The sequence below is a fragment of the Marmota monax genome, unplaced genomic scaffold (assembly GCF_021218885.2).
Source record: "Marmota monax isolate L192 unplaced genomic scaffold, Marmota_monax_Labrador192_F-V1.1 WCK01_AAM20220418_F8-fsc00190, whole genome shotgun sequence".
NCBI classification, from domain to species: domain Eukaryota; kingdom Metazoa; phylum Chordata; class Mammalia; order Rodentia; family Sciuridae; genus Marmota; species Marmota monax.
Genome location: NW_026693010.1, coordinates 504,165 through 521,710, shown reverse-complemented (window position 1 = coordinate 521,710; position 17,546 = coordinate 504,165). Strand labels below are relative to the sequence as shown.

General features: G+C 40.1%; 1 protein-coding gene across 6 annotated transcripts in view; it reads right to left on the bottom strand.

The window, feature by feature from the left end:
* Positions 1-17,544, bottom strand: part of Wdr20 (WD repeat domain 20) — a 74,450-nt gene extending 56,906 nt beyond the window's left edge. For 3 of the 6 annotated variants that reach the window (XM_046453097.1, XM_046453099.1, XM_046453098.2), the window contains exon 1: positions 16,990-17,283. In XM_046453097.1, coding sequence (XP_046309053.1) covers positions 16,990-17,238 — 249 coding nt within the window. In that variant the 5' untranslated portion in view covers positions 17,239-17,283. Of the gene's footprint in view, positions 1-16,989; positions 17,284-17,431 lie in introns of those variants that run through there. The other 3 variants (XM_058582205.1, XM_046453096.1, XM_046453095.2) reach the window with 3 other exon arrangements.
* Positions 17,545-17,546: the final 2 nt, after the last annotated feature.

Sequence of the window (17,546 nt, the reverse complement as noted above, 5' to 3'; positions counted from 1 at the left end):
AACTCACAGGATAAAGAGGGAACAAAAATGGAAATAATAAAATATTTAGATCTCTATTAATATTACATATTTAACATAAAGAAGGCAATACTTTTTTTTTTTAATATTTATTTTTTAATTTTCGGCAGACACAACATCTTTATTTGTATGTGGTACTGAGGATCGAACCCAGGCCGCACGCATGGCAGGCGAGAGCACTACCGCTTGAGCCACATCCCCAGCCCAAGAAGGCAATACTTAAAAGGAATTCTAGAACCTTGAGCACATAACTTAAAAAATGATAAATTTTATGGTTATGTTTCCAATTCAGTAAGCAAGAAAAAGAACAGAGTAAACCTAAAGAAAACAGAGAATAAAATAACATATTGACAAAGTAGAAAAAAAATAACAGTTGTTTCTCTGAAAAAAAAAATTAAATCACAAATCTTGTCTGTTCGGCAAAAAATTAAAATCTGAATGAGGGGGTGAAGCTCAAGTTGATGTCAGGGCCCAGCAGCTGCCTAAGCAGCCACAGAAATATAGCCACGCCCTAAAGACTCTGGAGCAGGTCACAAGCTTGCAGGAGCAGGAGAGTCCCAGTTATAACCAAGAGAAAGCCACAGTCAGTATTGGAGACAGATGGCCCAGAAAGCAACAGAAGCCAGAGAAGGAGCTGGCAAGTCACTGTCAAAAAGGAAGACCTACTAGAGTGGATAGTGACTGAGACAGCCCTTTACTGCAGCATATGCTAGTTTAAATTTTAATTGCCCTAACTGCTTTGTGCTCTCACAGGAATACCCACTGGGTTAATTGACTGCAATAAACACTTTTTTCTGGGAGAGGAAGAAAAAAACGCAGAAACAAACAATTCAAGGAACTAAAGGGAAACGTAATTTCAAATACAGAGAGGTTTAATGGAAGTGAGAAAAAAAATTGGGACTGAGTCATTATGGAAATCCAATAGCTAAAAATGAGGTAGAGCTGGACATGATGGCACATACCTGTAATCCCAGTGGTTCAGAGGGATGAGGCAGAAAGAATGTAAGTTCAAAGCCAGCCTCAACAACTTAGAGAGGCCCTAAACAACTAAGCAAGGCCCTGTCTCAAAGTAAAAAATAAAAAAGGGCTGGGGATGTAATTCAGTGGTTAAGTGCCTTTGGGTTCAATCCCTGGTACCAAAAAATAAAAACAAGGTAGAAGTTGGGCACAGTGGTACATACCTATAATCCCAGCTACTTGGGAGGTTAAGGCAGAAGAGTCACAAATTTGAGGCCAGCTAGGCAATCTAAGCAAGATCCTGTCTCAAAAATAAAAAGGCTGGGGATGTAGTTCAGAGTTAAAACACTCCTGGTTCAATTATCAGTAACACACACACACACACACACATGCAAAAAAAAAAAAAAAAAAATTAGGCATTGAAGGAACTAACATAGGAGGTAAAGTAGTGGGTGGCCAGAGAGATGTGGGCCAGAAAGGTAGAAAAAGAAAAAATCGGGATATAGAATGTCAAGACAAGAAATGTTTCAATAAAGACAAAATGATTGATGGTATTAAATGTTGCTGAGAGGTGGAGAAAATTATGAACCAAATAGTTTCCAATGAACCTGGTGGCATGAAGTTGAGTAACTAGTTTCCTGGACAATGAGAATTGGGCTGGCAGGAGGGGGGTGTCACATTGAAGTAGAAGGATAACTATAAATTTGGATTCTAGATTTGAAACTGTTTCAGATGATGACAAGACCCTGAGTGTTACTGTGGAAGAGAGTGACAGAGATGGTCTAGAGGAGACCCTCAGGGAGCCTTGGAAGCCACTGAAACCAAGTGGTCAAGGTGCTTAAGGGTCATGCAGTGGAAATGAAATCACCCAAGACGATGGCAGAACTAGAGTGGAAGGAAAGGCTATAGGCAGGTATTGGCATCTGCAATGAGCAGAGGTGGCCAGGAAGTCAGTGTATGACTATGAGGAAGACAGAGAAAGTGGTATGACTCTGAGGGAAGGGGCTCCAAAGGGATGCTGGAGAGGCAAAGTGACACTGAAGCCTAGTCCATCACTGCACAATGTAGCAGTCATCTCTCTGCAAGGCCTCCACAGTTCCACCTGAGTTTTCTCACGGAAACTTAAAAGTGCTGGTGCATCAAGGAAAACCCTGAGGACAACATGCATCATTTTTTAATAAACTTGAGTTAATGCTGCCCTCAGTCTTGCTAACTACAAGTACACCTATTCCACAATCCAGGGGAAAAAAAGAGCCACAAGGAGTTGTACAATTCCTATAATGAAGAGAAAAGACGTGACAACAGCTTTTTTCTGAAGGGAGAATGAGCATTTTTCACCAGTTCTCCAGGACAAGGAACACATGTTCCAAAAAAGCTGCTCCAGGCATTCAAGACACTAGACACAGCTTCCTCCCTGGTTAACGCAAAAGAATTCTAGGGCTAGGGTTGTAGCTCAGTGGTACAGCACTTGCTAAGCATGTCTGAGGCACTAATTTTTAAAAAACAGAGAATTCTAAAAGCATCTCAAACAATGCAAAAGGGCCCAGCAAGCCTAACTGTGTATGTTTCAGTACTAATGTGCACTGGGTTTGATTCATGAAAGGGATTTTGAAAAATCACTTCATTTATTCAATTCAGTTCTTAGAAGATGATAATTCTGAACAATTTATTCATTTAAAAAAAATATAACATGCCTACTATGTACAGGCACTGTGATGGACATGGATGAGTAAGATATGGATTCTGCCCTCAAGATTCAGTGTAGGGCTGGGGATGTGGCTCAAGCGGTAGCACGCTCACCTGGCATGTGTGCGGCCCGGGTTCGATCCTCAGCACCACATACAAAGATGTTGTGTCTGCCGAAAACTAAATAAATAAATATTAAAAAAAAAAAAAAAAGATTCAGTGTAGAGGGGGAACCAGAAATTCAAACATGCAAGATCCAACACTGTATGAAGAGGTGGGAGGACCTTCATGGCAGCCTATCAGCAAGAACACAAGAGAGAGGTCTGCAAGCAGGGCAGGAGCACAGCGATCCCAATGCTTTGCTTGCTGTGATGCAAGCCCTGCTGTACTGAGTACCCCCTCACTGGACTGTTCCCAAGGAAGAACAGGGTTTCTTACTTCTGGGTCCCCTTGTAAGATCCTCAGCAGTTCACATCTCCTGGTTGACTGCCCAGTGTCTATCTGTAGACCATTCTCCTCTCTAGTGTTGCATATCCTGGTTCCAGAGTGGTCTCCAGGGCAACAAGGGTATCAGATAATCCAGTCCCTTTGCTAAAGGTGTGGGTTAGTCAAGACCAGGTCAACCAGTGCATATTTCCTTGACCACAGGAATGGGCTGGTAATTCATTTTGGAGCTATGAGTCAAGGAGGTTTGCTGGAGATTTTACAAAATTCCTTATTCTGAGGGACTCACTGAAGAGATGTTCATTCTTATACTGGCTCTCATTTCTGGTCTACGTGGTCCAGCGATAAGAAGCCTAACACCTCTACCACTGTTTGGCCACCTAAGCCAGACTGACAGAACACAGAAAGCAGAACAAAGAGAATCTCAGAAAAACACAGCTGGCACCCAGTCATGCTGAAGCCCACCCCACCTCTGAAATTTTCAGCAACATAAACTCAAGCATCCCTTTAAAAATTAAACTGCTTTGAGTAGGTTTCCTATTCCTTGCAAACTAAAACATTGCTAACATTATGATACCCAGAATATGCTAAATCCTATAACACACTAGTGAATCAGTCAACCAACCCCCTTTATATCATATTTCAATGTTCATCTCATTTCCAAAAAAGTATGTTAAACTTAATTCCAAAATAGTAATATGTAAATCTTTTCTCTCTTATTTAAACCTTTGAGAGTGACAACTGTTAAATTACAAACTATAAAAAATTCATAATAGAAAATTTATAATTTCAACTATGAAAATTCTTCATAGCAAGAACACAACACATATACACAGAACACAAAGGAAGAAGACAAACAGCAAACTAGGAAGAAAACAAAATCTTTAAAAAGCTCCAATACAGAAAGAGCTCCTTTAAAAAAAAGAAAAAAAAAAAAAAAACATTCAGGCATTCCACAACACAACTTAAAAAAAAAAAAAAGCACACAAAATTGCCAGGGTGATAACCCCAGTGACTTAACCAGCTAAGATAAAAGGATCACAAATTCAAGCAACTTAGTGAGACCCTGTCCCTCCCCCCGCAAAAAAAAGGGCTGGGGGTGTCACTCAGTGGTAGAGTACCTCTAGTGTCAAACTCCAGCACTGGGGAAAAATACAAAAACTCTACAAGGGCAAAGGATATCAGACAGTTCAAAAAGAAAAGAAACATATGTTGCTCTTAAATACACAGAAAGATGCTCAACCTCACTCATCACAAGGGAAAGACAAGCAAACAAAAATTCACTAATTTCTCAAATGCAAAAGCCTGACAACACTCTGAGTGAGGCTGTGGTAAAACAAGTGCTCTCGGACATGGGAGTAAAACTAGTACAACCCACCACAGGACAACTTGGTAATATCTATCAGAAATATACATGTGAGGGCTGGGGTTGTGGCTCAGAGTAGAGTGCTCACCTCGCACGTGTGAGACCCTGGGTTCGATCCTCAGCACCACATAAAAATAAATACATGAAATAAAGGTACTGTGCCCAACTACAACTAAAAAAATAAATGTTTAAAAAAAAAAAAAGAGGGGCTGGGGATGTGGCTCAAGTGGTAGCCGCTCGCCTGGCATGCGTGCGGCCCGGGTTCGATCCTCAGCACCACATACAAACAAAGATGTTGTGTCCGCCGATAACTGAAAAATAAAAAAATTAAAAAAAAAAAGAAATATACATGTGAGAGACAGGGATGTAGCTCAGTTGGTAGAGTGTTTACCTTGCATGCACAAGGCCCTGGGTTCAATCCCTAGCACTGCAAAAAAAAAACAAACAAACAAACACACACACACACACATATACACACACATGTGGTACCCTTTAACCCAGGAGTACCTTCTCTGGAAATTTAAAATTTCCAGTGCCTAAGAAATTATGTGCCGCCATGTGAAATAAAATACAGGTGAAGTTATTTGCTACAGTTAATACAGGTGAAGTTATTTGCTACAGTATTATTCATAATTTCTTCTTTTTTTGGTACTGGGATTGAACCTAGGGACACTCAACCACTGAGTCACATCCCCAGGCCTTTTGGGCATCTTATTTACAGACAGGGTCTCACTGAGTTGTTTAGTTGCTGAGGCTGGCTCTGAACTTGCAATCCTCCTGCCTCAGCCTCCCAAGACGCTGGAAATATAGGTGTATACCACAACACTAGCTTGTAATTTCTCTTTAAAGGGATTAACAATCAAGAGTTACCTGGCAGGGGCTAGGGTTGTAGCTCAGTGGCAGAGCAGTTGCTTTGCACATGTGAGGCACTGGGTTCAATCCTCAGCACCACACAAAAATATAAACAAACAAAATAAAGATATTATGTCCATCTATAACTAAAAAAAAAAAAAAGAGTTACCTAGGTGACTGGAGCTATAGCTAGCTCAGCGGCAGAACGCTTGCCTAGCATGTGTGAGGCACTGGTTTTGATCCTTAGCATCACATAAAAATAAACAAATAAAATAAAAGCATTCTGTCCATTTACAACTACAAAAAAAATAGAGGGGAAAAAAAATAAAAGACTTACCTGGGATTCACTAAACTATGACACATCCTCAGCATGGAGAAGAAAGTTATTTATCAAGAATTAAAGATGCAGGTCTGGGGCTGTGGCTCAGTGGTAGAGCGCTTGCCTAGCATGTGTGAGGCCCTGGGTTCAAGTCTCAGCAACACATATAAATACGTAAAATAAAGGTCCATTTACAACTAAAATAAATATATATTAAAAAAAAAGAATTGAAGACACTCTTTTACTAACATGAAAAGATTCCTTCTACACATCATTTTTTAAAAATATTTTTATTAATTGTTCATGGCATGTGCCACCACACCTGGTGGTGGTTTTTAATTTTAATTAAAATGTAAAATGTAAAAATGTAAAACATTTTTTTGGTTCTAATATTCTAAATATGTTTTTGGTTCTTTATTTTCTTATTTATTTTATTTTATTTTATTTTTAAATATTTAGCTTTTAGTTGAACACAATATCTTTATTTTATTTATTTATTTTTATGTGGTGCTAAGGATCGAGCCGAGGCCTCGCACATGCTAGGTGAGCACTCTGCCACTGAGTCACAACCCTAGCCCGATTATTTACTTATTTATATGCAGTGCTGAGAATCAAACCCAGTGCTGTGCACATGTTAGACAAGCGCTCTACCACTGAGCCACAACCCCAGCCCTCTATATAACAGAAAAAGCAAGATGCAAAATTCCATACCTACTACAATCCCTCAATCCCTTCAAATCTCTACTCAAATGTCATCTTACTCTTCTATCAAGATGAATCAAAAACAAATTTTGGAGTACATTTCCAGAGCCTCGTGTATATTTCCAAAGACCATTTTCGCAAGCACCATTAGAACCATATGTATATATTAACAAACCTGTGTAGGCTTATGCCTGTGCAACTATTTTGCTTAACTCCAGTGTAGATAGTCTCTAATAATGTGTGATTTTTATTTTGAAAATTAAAGAACTTTGGAATAAAACTAAAACAAATAAAATGATCATCTATAGGGAAATGAAGGAACTGTGAGAGGGGAGGAAGACAGAAATAAAATATAACTTTATTCTATGTTTCTGATATTAGAACCAAAAAAATGTTTTACGTAATTAAAATTAAAAACCAATTCCTTACCAGGCATGGTGGCACATGCCTGTAACCCCAGCGGCTTGAGAGGCTGAGGCAAGAGGATTGCAAATTCAAAGCCAGCCTCAGCAAAAAGCAAGGCGCTAAGCAACTCAGTGAGACCCTGTCTCTAAATAAAGCCCAAAATAATAGGCTGGGGATGTGGCTCAAATGGTAGCGCGCTCGCCTGGCATGCGTGCGGCCCGGGTTCGATCCTCGGCACCACATACAAAGATGCTGTGTTCACAGAAATCTAAAAAATAAATATTAAAAAAAAAATTCTCTCTCTCTCAAAATAAATAAATAAAGTACAAAATAAGGCTAGGGATGTGGCTCAGCGGTCAAGAGCCTCTGAATTCAATCCCTGGTACCACCACCCCAAAAAAAAAGAACTGGATTCAAGCCCCAGAATGATTGCTTCCTAGGTTTTATAACCTATGCAAACTTTTAATTCTCTCTAAATCTCAGTTTTCTCACCTGTAAAATGGAAAAAAATTTTAATTATTTTTTGTAGTTGTAGATGGACAGAATGTCTTTATTTATTTTTATGTGGTGCTGAGGATTGAACCCAGTGCCTCACACATGCTAGGCAAGTGCTCTACCATTGAGCTACAGCCCCAGCCCCAAAATGGAGAAATTAATGACCTATTTTATAAGATTATTTGTGAGGATTAAATAAATCATGCATAATCACTCAGCAGAATGTCCATAATATGCATTATTAATAAGAAGTATTAATAGCCAAGCATGGTTGTAATCCCATGCCTGTAATCCCAGAAGTTTGGGAGGCTGAGGCAGGAGGATTGCTAGTTCAAAACTAGTCCCAGCAACTTAGCAAGACCCTGACTCTAAATAAAACATAAAATGGGCTGGGAATGTAGCTCAGTGGTTCAGTGCCCATGAGTTCAATCCCCAGTACCAAAAATAAATAAATAGACAGACCAATAGATAAAAAGGGCTGGCGATCTGGCTCAGTGGTAAAGCATCCCTGAGTTCATTCCCTGGTGTCCCACATCCCCACACACATACACAAAATAATAAGTATTAGCTATTAGTATTTTAACATGATCTCTCTCTTGTTTTTAAACAAATACCTTTATTTTATTTATTTTTATGTAGTGCTGAGGGTTGAAACTAGTGCCTCATACACGCAAGGTAAGCACTCAATTGCTGAGCCACAACCCTAGCCCTAACATGATCTCTTATACCTTGCTATCTCCCACTATAGAATTTCCAAGGACATCCAGCTCACTTCTTTATGTCTGGGGAGAATAAGAAAGGTACTCACTACACATGTCTTCTAAAACAAAATTCCTAGCTACTTCCTAGCCTACCATCTCCCTCTCAGGAACAACATCAGCATCTCAACAAGCAGGCCCTGCTGCCTTGTAACATTTCATCTTTGACAGAAAATCTGTATGGAAGGCCTACTCAGACAGAGGCTCTACCACATTCCTTGAGTAACTGTGGACAGGTCATGATTGCTCCAAAAGCCATTTTCCCCCACAGGTAATACTTGGTTGTGAATGCTTTGCAGGAGCTGTCCTATCACCACAGGTTTACTTGTCCCTTTCACGTTAGACTGCAGGGACTTTTAGGCTAGGGACTACGTCTTTTTTGTCTTCAGGTTCACAGGTTCAGTAAATGTTAGTTGAGTGAACAAGCCTTTTATTATTCCACTGGACTGTGAACTCCTTGAAGGTAGAAATTCTTTCCAAACAACAATGTAGAGCAGGCACTCTTTACAGTGCACATGTAATCCTTAGTTAGATGATAAGCCTCTTAAAGTCAGGCCCATGTTTCATATTTCTTTGATTCCTCATAGTCTGGCATGATGCTTTTCATAGAAAAACCACTCAGTTATTTATTAAATGAAATACTAAGGCAAGATGGCCTCTGAAGTAGAGATCAAAGTAAAGAGAATGAGAACCTGCACAAATTTTGCTACAGCAAGGAGAGGAAGGGCAAAGAAGAAGGAACGGGTTTTTAATCAATTAAAGGCTGAGTTGTGGCTCAGTGGTAGAGCTCTTGCCTAGCACGTGTGAGGCACAGGGTTCAATCCTCAGTACCGCATAAAAATAAATAAATAAAGGTGTTGCATTCGTCTACAACTAAAAAATTAAAAAAAAAAAAAAGGAAAAATACCTTCAGGTATATAAGGTAACTGAGAATGCTAAAATAGTCCCTCCTACTGAATGACTCAATATTTTTTGTCAGGGCTTTTGTTTTTTTTATTTTTTAGTAGTAGGGATTGAACTCAGGGCCTCACATAGCTAGGCAAGTGCTCTACCACTGAGCTATATCCCTAGCCCAACACTTATACATATAAAAACTATGTAAAATTCTTTCCTTATGCCAGGCACAATGCTACACACATGTAATCTCAGCTACTCAGGAGGCTGAGGCAGGAGGATCACAAGTTTGAAGTCATCCTCAGCAACATAACAAGGTTCTGCCTCAAAATTTTATTGAAAGAAAATAAAAAGGACTGGGAATGAAATTCAGTGTTGCGCTGGGGATATAGCTCAGTTGGTAGAGTACTTGCCTCACATACACAAGGCCCTGGGTTCAATCCCCAGTACAAAAAAAAAATCCTGCCTTATGAATAATTTTTGCATCTTTCTTATAAAAACTATAGATTCAAACACATTTTCCTACTGCTACAAAACAAGATAAAGTGTAACAGACTAATTTGGCTTGTTTTTTGTTTTGTTTTATTTATTTTTTTAATATTTATTTTTTAGATTCGGTGGACACAACATCTTTTTTTTTTTTTAAGGGAAAGAGAGAGAATTTTTTAATATTTATTTTTTAGTATTTGGCGGACACAACATCTTTGTATGTGGTGCTGAGGATCGAACCCGGGCCGCACGCATGCCAGGCGAGCGCGCTACCGCTTGAGCCACATCCCCAGCCCTGGACACAACATCTTTATTTTATTTTTATGTGGTGCTGAGGATCAAACCCAGTGCCCCGCGCATGCCAGGCAAGCACACTACTGCTTGAGCCACATCCCCAGCCCCTTGGCTTGTGTTTGTATATTATACCTACTTTTCAAAACTCCATGTTATTAAAAAAAAAAAAAATAATTGACAGTACAAAATATCACTTAATTTACAAATTACCAATTGGCAGAGGTGTGAAGCTGAGAAAAATGCTACAACTCAACCAGAAATGAAGATAAAGCATTTCTGAAATTAAAAAAACAAGTTTAAACTTTTATAAAAATATGACCTATACACAACATTTCAGGACAGATCATGATCATCTTATTTGAAACCCAACCCAATATTATTCTAATAGACAGAGAAATACTTTTCTGCTTCACCTTTATTCCTTAAATCCACTTGATAAACTGTTTGCCACATGTAGAATGTATATCTTCTACTTTATATTATAATCAGTTCAAAAAAATTTTTTTCAAAAATAGCATGTTCCCCAACCCTCATACTGGGGAATGACCCAGGGGCACTCTACCACTGAGCTGCCTCCCCACCCCTTTTTATTTTTTATTTTGAAATAGGGCCTTGCCAAGTTGCTGAGGCTGGCCTCAACTTTGTGATTCCCCTGCCTCAAGTCTCCTGAATCAGGCATGGGCAACCACTCCTGGATAGGAATTATGTCTTAAATCACCTTGAAGTCATCCTCAATGAACAGCTGTACCTTGTATAATACATTTTTTTTTTCCTTAAGCATGACATGCCTTATACTCCATTATAAAAACAGATGTCAAGGGCTGGGGTTGTGGCTCAGCGGTAGAGCACTCGCCTTGCACGAGCGGGACCCTAGGTTCGACCCTCAGCATCACATAAAAATAAATAAGTGAAATAAAGGAATTAAAAAAAAGATATCAAATGTTCAAAGGACAAGATAACTTTTCACTAATATTCTGAGATAATTGAAAATGTTCTGAATATTAAAACTGAGAATGTCTATCAATTAAACTTATTTATTCTCTAAATGACTTCTCTTAAATAAGCAAACAGAACCACATTTATATTTCTCCACAAACTAACCTCATTGGAAAACAAATGAAATTACTAAGACATAAAATGCAGTCTACAAAAATCTTCATATTTAATTTAAAATAAGTTTCTTTAGCCATATGTTCAGACAAATCAGTGAGTGACAAAGTCACTGTTGGAGGAGGGGCTGTTTTTGTTTTTAGTGCTGGGGATAGAACTATGTTTTGATTCTTGCTCAAGTTTTCTACCAAGTGTAATACCTCTTAAGTCACTAGATTAACTCAATGATAATAAACACAGTGATGAGTTCCTTGCAGGCAAAGACAATGTCTACACCCAACATCAGGAACAGTACTATCTGGTAGACATGATCCATAAACACTTGGAAGAGTGACATTCATTACTATCTCTTGGATTTCACTGATGCAGTCTGCATATTCTACATGCTCATATGCTCCCAGGGAGACTTTAAAAATCTCATCACTACCCTTCTCTTCAAGGTCGAGAGGCAAGATATAGTATAAAAGTATTTCCTGCTTTCAATGACAATTAAGATGTTTTCCCCTCAGGATGTGATCCTAAAGTCAAATAACTAGATCTTATCAATATTTCACAAGTCAGGTAAGAATCTCTTAATGGAAAAGAAACACAGGCTCTCAGTCCTTCCAAACTCCATGTGTAGCCACTAAAATTAAGTACAAGATTTTTAAAAGTCTATCTAATATAAGAAGTTTCAGACTTCTAAACCTCTTTCTAAATTATAAATGGGGAGTGGGGAGGTGTGAAAAATTAACCAATGGGGAGAAGGATGTGAACATGACTTTCTTTGAAGCAATCCAGTATTTAAAAACATTTTGTGGAAACAACCTTTAAAAGGCATCTAGTTCATCCTGCCACACAAAGCATGAATTCCTGCAACTCCACCAACAGGTAGTGCTGTAGTTTTTGACAGAGGCAAAACACTTCCCATAACAGAATGCTCATTCTCTCCCAAATCAACCCATTATGCACGTTCCTCTAAAACTTGGCTCTAAAAATATTTTAGATGCTGTTAATTCACTCTTCAGGTCCCAACTTCATCTCAGCACGGGAAATATAAAACTTTTCTAGCAAAAAGACCTAGGAAACATGTTTTCACCTTGCTTTCTCAAACACCTCACTCCTCCCAATTCAAATTCAAGAAGCAGGAAATAAATCTACATGAAAACCTCTCCCCAAAAGAAAATAAATTTATTTTCATACACAAAAATTATTGAGCACAGAATCATACAATCTTTAGATAAAACCTTAAAACCATTTAAAGATACTTCCTACCTACTGTAGGAACTGCTTCAGTAACACTCTGAGCAGTACATTTGTGGCGTGGAATCTTAATGAGGTAAAGGAAGGGAGCAAGATTCTTTGATTTGAATAAGTAATTCTTTTTAAAAATTTATTTATTCTAATTTGTTATATATATATGATAGCAGAATGCATTTCGATTCATAGTACACAGAGCACAATTCTTCAGGTCTCTGGTTGTACACAAAGTAGAGTCACACATGGTAATTATATCCATCTCATTGAATAAGTAATTCTGAGTACAGTTTTAAAAAGCTGTTAGTAGATAGTACATGGATTTTTTTTCTAAAGAAATTTTTTTTTTAGTTGTAGATGGACACAATACCTTTACTTTGTTTATTTATTTTTTTATGTGGTGCTGAGGATGGAACCCAGTGCTTCATACATGTTAAGAGAACACTCTACCACTTTGCCACAACCCCAGCCCCAGCACATGGATCTTATTGGTAACATAATTTGATAGAAATGGATCAAAAGTAACCCATACCATTCAATTACTTTCCAATTCTTCACTATCTCTTGCAATACAATTTCCCAGTTTTAAGAAGGCTACATTTGTTACCTACTAACAACATTTTAAATTTTAAATGTTGAGGCGCTAAGCAACTTAGTGAGACCCTGTCTCTAAATAAAACAGGGCTGGGGATGTGGCTCAGTGGTGAAGTGCCCCAGAGTTCAATCCCCAGTACCTACCCCCACACCCCAAAAAAGATACAGATTATCAAAGAAAAATACAAATTGAGAAAAAGAAAAGTACAGGAAACTTTGAGAATATATTAACAGGGGGAAACTGATCTAGACTGGGAATTCCAGAAGGATTTGCTTAGGAAGTAATGGTTAAACTAAGATCTGAATGAAAACATTCACATTTATATAAAAACAGATCTCCATTAAATGTGAGAACTGGTCCAATAAGCCCAAATATGTCTGGCATCTTTAACCTAAAACAACCACTTTAGAAAAACAAAAGGATTACAAAATTTGCTATAAAAAATATATGAAAGCTAGTATGGAGGAGGGGGCAGTGTCTTTCTCATCTTTGAATACCCCCATATCATCTTGCCTAGTATCATTGGTATTCATCAAATTTTTGTGAAATGATTAGTGTCAGTATTAAATCAATGCTCATACTATACTTTTTATTATTAACACATATTAGTTGTACAAATCAATAGGTTTCACTGTGAATACCACCCCCCCCACACACACACACCCTCTCCTAAAACCCAGGGCCGTACAAGCTAGGCAAGTGCTCTACTCAGCTACCTTCTCAGCACTTTTCATTAAACCCATGGGTGCATTACCCTGAACTCTATCCCCAGCACCACCACCCCCCCTCCTTTTTTTTTTTTTTTTGAGATAGAGTCTCACTAAGTTGCTTAGTGTCCATTAAGTTACTGAGTCTGGCCTGCCTCAGCTTCCTAGGTCACTGTGATTACAGGTATGCTCCACCAAGCCTGGCTTCAGGTTATTATTTAAATTCGTTAGAAGACATATTTTCCACCCATTTTACATATATATTTAAGCTAAACTTAAATTTCATCCAAATTAGAGCTTCTAAATGATTCAATTGTAAAACTTTATATGCCTTAAAAAAACATGAAAAATGGAACAACAATAAAAAAAAAAATCAAATTCGCCAACTGTCAAGAATTCTATCTACTGATTCCAACAATTAAACATTGATTTTCTAATTAAAAATAAGTGTTTAGGGCCAGGTGCAGTTTCACAAGCGAGTAACCCCAGCAGCTCAGGAGGCTGAGGCAGGAAGATGGTGAGTTCAAAGTCAGCTTCTGCAAAAGAAAGGTGCTAAGCAACTCAGTGACAGCCTGACTCTAAATAAAATGCAAAATAGGCCTCAGTGGTTGAATGTCAGGGAGTTCAATCCTGGGTACCAAAAAAAAAAAAAAATTGTCGGGGTTGGGGTTGTGGCTCAGTGGTGGAGCATTTGCCTGGCACATGTGAGGAATTGGGTTTCATCCTCAGCACCACATAAAAATAAACAAACAAAATGAAGGCATTGTGTCCATCTACAACTAAAAAATATTTCAAATATAGAAAAAAATTTTAAATTATCTTTGTTTTGTTTTTTTTATAAGTGCTGAGGATTGAACTCAGGGGTCCCTGCATGCCAGGAAATTAATCACTCCACCACTGAGCTGTCCCCAGCTCCATTTAAGATCAGAAAATACGGTCACAAAACCAGTCACTTATACTAAGAAATGACAATAAATAAATGCAAACTCACAGAAAAAAAATTTTAAGTTACACTGGCTAGAAGAGTTTAAATTTAAATGTCTGCCACATAGCGTGACTTTATCTAGCATCCATGAAATTTTTTTCAAAAGTAAAGTGTAAATCTGATGTGACCAGTGCCAGGACTCAAAGTTACTTGGAAAGCTGAGCAGGAAGGATCATTTGAGCCCAGGAGTTAGCAACACACAGACCCCCAACCCCATCTCAAATAGGGACAGATAAAAAAATATCAAGAAAAGTTAAAATGCTCAAATATGCAAGTAAAGGCAATTTATATTATTTCAGGGTATTTTTGCTTAAAATAAATTTTGTGTAATTTTTTTTTTAGGTGCTGGGGTTACATTTTTAGTGTAGTTTAGAATAGTTCTCTTGATTTTACCCTTCAATGTGCCCCGTTATTACAACAGTATTTCCAGGCAAGTGACCTGTTTTTATGGGCTATCAGATCCAGATGAGGCTGGGGATGTGGATCAGTGGTAAAGTGCTTGTCTGGCATGCATGAGGCCCTGGGTTCAAATCCTCCAGAACCAAATAAAAAAATAAAATAAAATAAAATAAAAATTCATGCAGCAAGAAAATTTCAGAAATAACCTTTCAGGCCTGGAGGGGTAATTCAGAGGGAAAGCACTTGACTAGCATGCAAGAGGCTATGGGTCCGTTGCCCAGCATCATGATTAAAAAGAAAGCAAACTTTTGGGCTGGGGTTCTGGCTCAGTGGCAGAGCACTTGCCTACCATGTGTGAGGCACTGGGTTCAATTCTCTGCACCGCATATAAATAAACAGTCTATTGACAACTTAAAATTTTTTTTTTAAAAAGTAATGCCTGCACTACTGATCATCAATATTAGTTAATTTAGCTTTTAAACACATTGTATTTAAATAATTTATAATTCTAAACTTATTTCCAGATGAATGTCAAGATCACAGCTTCCTGCTTGACAGGTTTTTTTTTTTTTTTTTTTTTTGGGGGGGGGGGGTCCAGGGGTGCTTTATCACTGAGCTATATCCCCACCCCTTTTTGTTTTTTATTCAAGGCAGGGTCTCACTATATTGCTTAGGGCCTCACAACATTGCTGAGTCTGGTCTTGAACTTGTGATCCTCCTCAGCTACTGGGATTACAGGTGTGTGCCACCATGTCTGGCTTAACAGTTGCTTTTTTTTGACAGTTACTCTCAATGCTTGTTTTTTATTATATTTTACATTTACTGAGTGTTTCAAGGCTTTAGGATTCATTAGTTATTATACTATTAATTACAATACGTGCACTGCAATATTCCCTTTTTAAGGAGTGCAAATAAAAGTTAAATAACTTATCCAAGGTCACCCAACAAGTCAGTGACAAAATTGGAAGTAGTATTAAAATTTCATTTTCCAGACTACTACCTTCACACTTAGCCAATTCAAAAAAAAAAAAAAAGAAAGAAAGAAAGAAAAACTCAAAAGAGATTTATTTTCAGAAACTTCTAACAGCATACCCCCAATACATTAGTACACTCAAACACTAATAAAAAGTATCACCTTGAACGAAGAAAAAACTTGCAACATTTAGATACTGTCTTCACCTCCCTAGTTTTTGCAACCAAGCAAAAACACTGAACTGGATCGGTATATATTAAATCTTAGGGAACGTTCACTCTTCAATATGTCCAATTTTCACACTAACTGAACATTTATAAATTAATCTTTCATTATCTTGTCCCATAGGGTACATTAATTTTCGCACTCTCCCCACAGTCCAGTTAAGACCACCACCTCAAAAGTAAGCAGTTCTCAAAACATAGTTATATAGCCAATGAAAGAAAAACTCAATAAATTGCTGCTTTTAAAGAGATATTTTTAAATATGATTATATGCTTCACGGAATTATTTTTAAGTCACCCGCCAAGAAGGATGGTTCCTTTAAAGTAGCTTTCAAGGCGCGTCCCTCCCTGCTTGGGACACAGCCTGACTTGTCGGACAAGATTAATCCAGGCACGCTGACACAGAAACCCTCTGGAGCAGCTTAGTTCACTGAAAACACAATTTCAACTTCCAACTGTAGTATTCAGTACTTCCTACACTACAGGGACAGGATGACCCTCTTTAACTGTGCTTCAGAAGGTTCCCTCGACGGAGACAATGACAGTCATCCTCCCGCGGAGGTTTTGGGACTTAGGAAGCGTCAACGCCAGGAGTCAAGGCTCCTAGGAAGTGTCAGTGCGGCAGCAGGTGGAGTAGCCCTGCGTGCCGAGCAGGTCCTTTCTGACCTAATCCTAGTCCTCCTCCACCTACCCCGGTTCCGCCTTACGGACCTTTCCAGGCCGCCCTGCGCCCCGGTCCTCGCGGGGAGCGCGGCGCCCCAGACAGCCCAGACTGCCACCCTCTTCCGGGGACTCGCAGGCCCGCTCCTGGCCGCTCCGGAGCCCGGCAGACCTGCCGGGGTAGGCGGCCGGCCGCTCCTGGGGCCTGCCGGCCGGAGCCCCACACGCCGCGGCCCGCCGCCACAGCCGGCCGCCACCCGCTCGCCCGGCGCCGCGTCCCTCGGAGTACCCCGGTGGAGTTCCCGGCCCACTCAAAAGTAAGGGCGGCCGCCGCCCCCCGCTGCCCTGCCCTGCTGTCACCGCCCTGCCCTCGGCCGCTGCCCGCGCGGCTGGCGGACCCCGGCGACGCCCGGGTCGGTACCTTGCGGACCCCCTTGTAGATATAGAAGTAGAGCTCCCGGCCCACATTGAAGCAGAGGCGGTCGCCGTTGCCAGACTGGTCGTTGAGGTTGACGAAGGAGACGCGGACAGGGTTGGATCCCTGCGAGTTGAAGGGCACCCGGTTGGGCCGGCTGTACTCCGAGTGTGGTAGCAGCTTGTACAGACCTTCCCGGGTGGTGAATTGGGTCTTAATCTCGTTCATCTCCTTCCCTCCTCCCTCCGTCGCCATCTTGGAAAGCAGCGTTCATCCTGCCCTAAGTGCCCGGATCACGCCCACCGCGCAGGCGCCGTCCCCGGCGCTCGGTCTTTTCCCCCCCCCGCCCCTTTCTCCCGGCCCCGCCCACCAGCGAGCCTGCCTCTGGAAGGCGTATCGAGTGGAAGGGGCGGGCTTGTTTACGGCCGGACTGCGCACGCGTGCTTACCTGCACTGCCGGGGCGCCGCAGGCTCCTCCCCTTCCTCGGGCGCGGCTCCCTACAGTTCATGTGGGGCCGGCTGCCGGTAGCCCGCGCTCCCGTGGTGGGCGGCGGAGTTCGGAG